The sequence below is a fragment of the Cydia fagiglandana genome, chromosome Z (assembly GCF_963556715.1).
Source record: "Cydia fagiglandana chromosome Z, ilCydFagi1.1, whole genome shotgun sequence".
Lineage (NCBI taxonomy): Eukaryota > Metazoa > Arthropoda > Insecta > Lepidoptera > Tortricidae > Cydia > Cydia fagiglandana.
The window spans coordinates 20,291,488-20,295,912 of NC_085959.1; the positions used below are offsets into that span (position 1 = coordinate 20,291,488).

Here is a 4,425-nt window from a genome sequence, read left to right on the forward strand (position 1 = left end):
CCATTATGAGCTGTAAACAGATATAAGTAATTTCAATCCTGTTTAACTGTAAACATGATTAACATTCCCTGAATGTAGTGGGAATGACAATACAGAATAACTTGATTCATGTCCAATTCAATAAAAAAGATGCTGTATTGAAATGTTGTTATAAACAAAACCATATTGGTTTAAAAACAATTCACCTATCTTGAATTAAGTTGTTCCTTTTGGGTTAGGATTTAATAATTTTCATCTGATATGTTGTTAAACTACTTACAATCAACTTATGTTTGCGAATTGGTATTTTAACAAAACTATAGCAATGGAAGTTATTGCTTGACATGCTCTGGTTTATTTTATTTGTTATAGAATATGATAGAGTTAGACCAAGAAAAGTTTGCAGCGATTTTGATAGCCCACGCAGTGCAAGTGTTGTTTATACGTCATCATTTCATAGAAGTTTCATGTTTAACCCGTGGAGCGCCCCATAATTATCATAGTATGGAACTTCTATACTAATTAGTAGGGCGCTACACGGGTTAAAATAACACTTGCACTGTGTGCCCTATCAGAATCGCTGCAGACTCTTCTTGATCTAACTTTAGCAAACAAATTTTTCAAATGGATTTACTAAAGAGTACTGTCAATACTAATGTCATACATTATGGATAATATAATTAAAGACAAATAAAGTATCCTTTTTTTTTGTTTAATACTAATAAAAGTAGGTAGGTACTTAAAGACAGGTTATGATTATTATTTTTAGTGAAACCTATTAGTTAAAAAATTAGAACATCTAGTATTTATAAAAATTTTATAATATTCATCCTTGAATATCTTTTTTTATTTATATCCCAAATACTAAAATGACAGTTAGATCTCTCCAATTAGACTATGTAATCTGTCTTTTTAGCACAAAATTGGTACAAAAGCAGGATGTTAGTAGTAGCAATTGCTTTGCTTGCTCCCGGTGGCCATATTTACTTTAAAGCATAGCGAATATAATGTAGCAAAGCGAGGGTGAAACAAAATACATATTACAAAATAGTAATAGTGTAATGATTATTTAAATTTTGTTTAATAGATGCAGCAAAAATTGTAACTGAACCAACTTTATTTTATTACTTCACTATTTGTATACTTCTAAAATACAAACATGGTCCTATCAACAATTCATACACTCAAAACTTAAATTAATACCAGAACTTAAGTTTTTAGTGAAAATGTTTTATCACTACCACTACCTTATAAAACAAAGTCCCCTGCCACGTCTGTCTGTTTGTGTGTGTCGTGATAAACTCAAGAACTACTGAACATATTTTCATTCCCTTTCTATGAATAAAGTGATTCATGAAGAAGGTTTAGGTGTAGGTATAATTTGTTAAGGTACTACCCATGTGAAGCGGGGCTAATATATAAATAAGTGATAAGTGGACTTACTTAGATGGCATTCCACAGTATAGCTTTAATATTTGATGTTTGTTTAGGTCTCTTGCCCATTCCATTGAACTTCATTTTTAACCGCCTTCAAAAAAAAGGAGGTTCTCTGTTTGACCCGTATGTTTGTATGTATGTTTGTCCGCGATTATTTCGCGTTTGGCTGAACCGATTTTGATGCGGTTTTTATACATAAGATATTGCTAGAATTTTTTTATATTTATAAATAACACAATGTTCACAAGCTGCCATGCTAACATTTCAAAAACTTATTTAATTAGAGAACAACTGTTGCATTTGCATAGAAAAGTGCTCACATAAATATCTTACATATAGATTATAAAAAAACACCAAGCAAGCTCATAAAGAAATAAAATTTATCTGGATTTCTTAACAGGGCTGCTAGCTATTTTAGAAGCTATACACTAACTATCGACAGCCAAGTATTGATTCCTTCAAGGTTTAGTTTACCTTCTTTGCAATTTTTTCTTCTGCAAATAATTGATGTAATATGAATACATTAGGATTTTTAAACAATTATCAAAGTGTTAATAGTTGATATTAGTAGTATTGCTAATTTTAGACTAACTAATTTAAAATCATGTTTAATTTCAGCTTTTATCAGTTTTTCGTGCATTGAATTGAGTGATCGTCCAGGGCAATGGGCGACCGCAATAACCCCATCAAGTTCGGACCAGAGTGGCTGCGCAATTTGGCACGAGAACGTAATGCCAGCATTCAGGGCTCCAACAATCAAAACGCGCTGCTGGCCTCGGGGAACGGCGCCAGTCCCGGGGCAGGCAGCGGCGCACCAGTCCGGGCTACCTCGCCAGTCCCGGGAAATCCACTTTGCGCTGCGAATACTACGCAAAAAATACATCTTGCAAAACTTCGGTAAGTCTAAATATAACTTAATGCAAGGCTGCAAGGATTGCAATAAGGTTTACTCGGGTAATTCCGAATGTCGAAAACTGTCGGATAATTCCGAAAAGAGACTTATTATGATGGAATGAAGGGTGATTTTCATCTGAATTTCGGAATTATCCGACATTCGGTATTACCCGAATACACCTTAGCTCCAACCTGCACACCTCATTACAGATCACAATACATAAAAGAAGAGGATGAACATCAGGTGGCCTTATCGCTAAAAAGCGATCTCTTCCTGACCTTTAGTTATTGTTTCTCTTTTGTCTGTCATTTCATTACTGATTTTGATTTATGTAGTTGCAAAAATAATAATAAAACAAAAGTTAACTATTTGTGGCTTGTAAAGTTTTGTGAATAAGAGGGTTAAATATTTAAATTTATTAGTTATTAGTTACCACATATCTATTTTTAAAATATCTTTTCAGATATGGCAGAGAAGAAATGCTTGCACTTTATGACAGGACCGTTGAAGCACCTTCAGAGTTAAAATCTATAGACCAACTTTATCAACCTAGAGGCAAACCACCATTTGCGCTGCACAATACTTTTGAAGAGGAAATGGTAAAATTATATTAGTGTGTTAATTATTAAGAGTGCTATTACATTTCGGGGTTGAGCGAGTTTAGGTATTTTACGCGCTGCGGCAGGCCGTGCGAGCTCAGTATTCCGATCCCTTCTACCACACTCGCACTACAATGATGGATTAAACATTCTTGATCCTTCGCGAAGCATATTGAAATCAACCATAACAACACTAACTGTACTTAACTTATAAAGTCCTAAAACTGTTATTTGGTAAGTACGAAAATACTAAATGCAGTGCAAATGTACATAGGGGCTGTTCATAAATTACGTCATCTATTTTTGACCCCCCCATCCCTCAAATCATCCAAAAATCATGCTTCGGATGACTCTGTTTCCTCCTACGTCATGCTACCATCATCCGATGTCCAGACCCCCCCCCCCCCCTCCTCCCATTTGAAACGACGTAATTTATGAATAGCCCCATACTCGTACTTATGAACGTATATTACTCGAAAGAAATTATAGGTACTCGCTTATTTACAAGAAACAAGTTACAAGAAACTGAAGATACACAGGGTCTGATGATGGAGCTGGAAGGTGGCCACGGGTACCAGTCTATCATGTAACTAAACCACTTCGTGTTTGGGCTCGTTTGATTCGTCTCAACAAGATCTTTGACACTGAAGATACACAGGGTCTGATGATGTAGCTGGAAGGAGGCCACGGGTACCAGTATCTCATGTAACTAAACAATTTCGTGTTTGGGCTCGTTTGATTCGTCTCAACAAGATCTTTGACACAAGACAGTACTCAGGGTCTGATGATGGAGCTGGAAGGTGGTCACCATTACCAATCAATCATACAACTAAACCACATCGTGTTTAGGCTCGTTTTATTCATCTCAACAAGATCTTTGACACTAGGTGATACTCAGAGTCTGATGATGGAGCTGGAAGTTGGTTACCGGTACCAATCAACCATACAACTAAACCACTTCATATTTAGGCTCGTTTGACTAGTCTCAACAAGATCTTTGACACTAGGTGATACTCAGAGTCTGATGATGGAGCCGGAAGGTGGTCACCGGTACCAATCAACCATGCAACTAAACTACTTCATGTTTAGGCTCGTTTGATTAGTCTCAACAAGATCTTTGACACTAGGTGATACTCAGAGTCTGATGATGGAGTTGGAAGGTGGTCACCGGTACCAATCAACCATGCAACTAAACCACTTCGTGTTTAGGCTCGTTTGATTCGTCTCAACAAGATCTTTGACACTAGGTGATAAACCAAACACGAAGCCCAAACACGAAGTGGTTCAGTTATGTGATAGACTGGTACCCGTCGCCACCTTCGAGCTCCATCATCAGACCCTGAGTAGTATCTTGTGTCAAAGATCTTGTTGCGACGAATCAAACGAGCCCAAACACGAAGTGGTTCAGTTACATGGTAGACATGGTACCCGTGGCCACAGTCCAGCTCCATCATCAGACCCTGAGTACTAACTTGTGTCCAAGGTCTTGTTGAGACGGATCAAACGAGCCCAAAC

At 36.8% G+C, this 4,425-nt stretch overlaps 1 protein-coding gene across 1 annotated transcript; it reads left to right on the forward strand.

The window, feature by feature from the left end:
• The first annotated feature begins 2,042 nt into the window (after positions 1-2,042).
• Positions 2,043-3,485, forward strand: LOC134678948 (GIGYF family protein Gyf-like). The gene is made up of 2 exons (XM_063537704.1): positions 2,043-2,313; positions 2,775-3,485. The coding sequence occupies exons 1-2, from the start codon at positions 2,081-2,083 to the stop codon at positions 2,923-2,925; spliced, it is 384 nt and encodes a 127-aa protein (XP_063393774.1). The 5' UTR covers positions 2,043-2,080; the 3' UTR covers positions 2,926-3,485.
• The last annotated feature ends 940 nt before the right edge of the window (positions 3,486-4,425 follow it).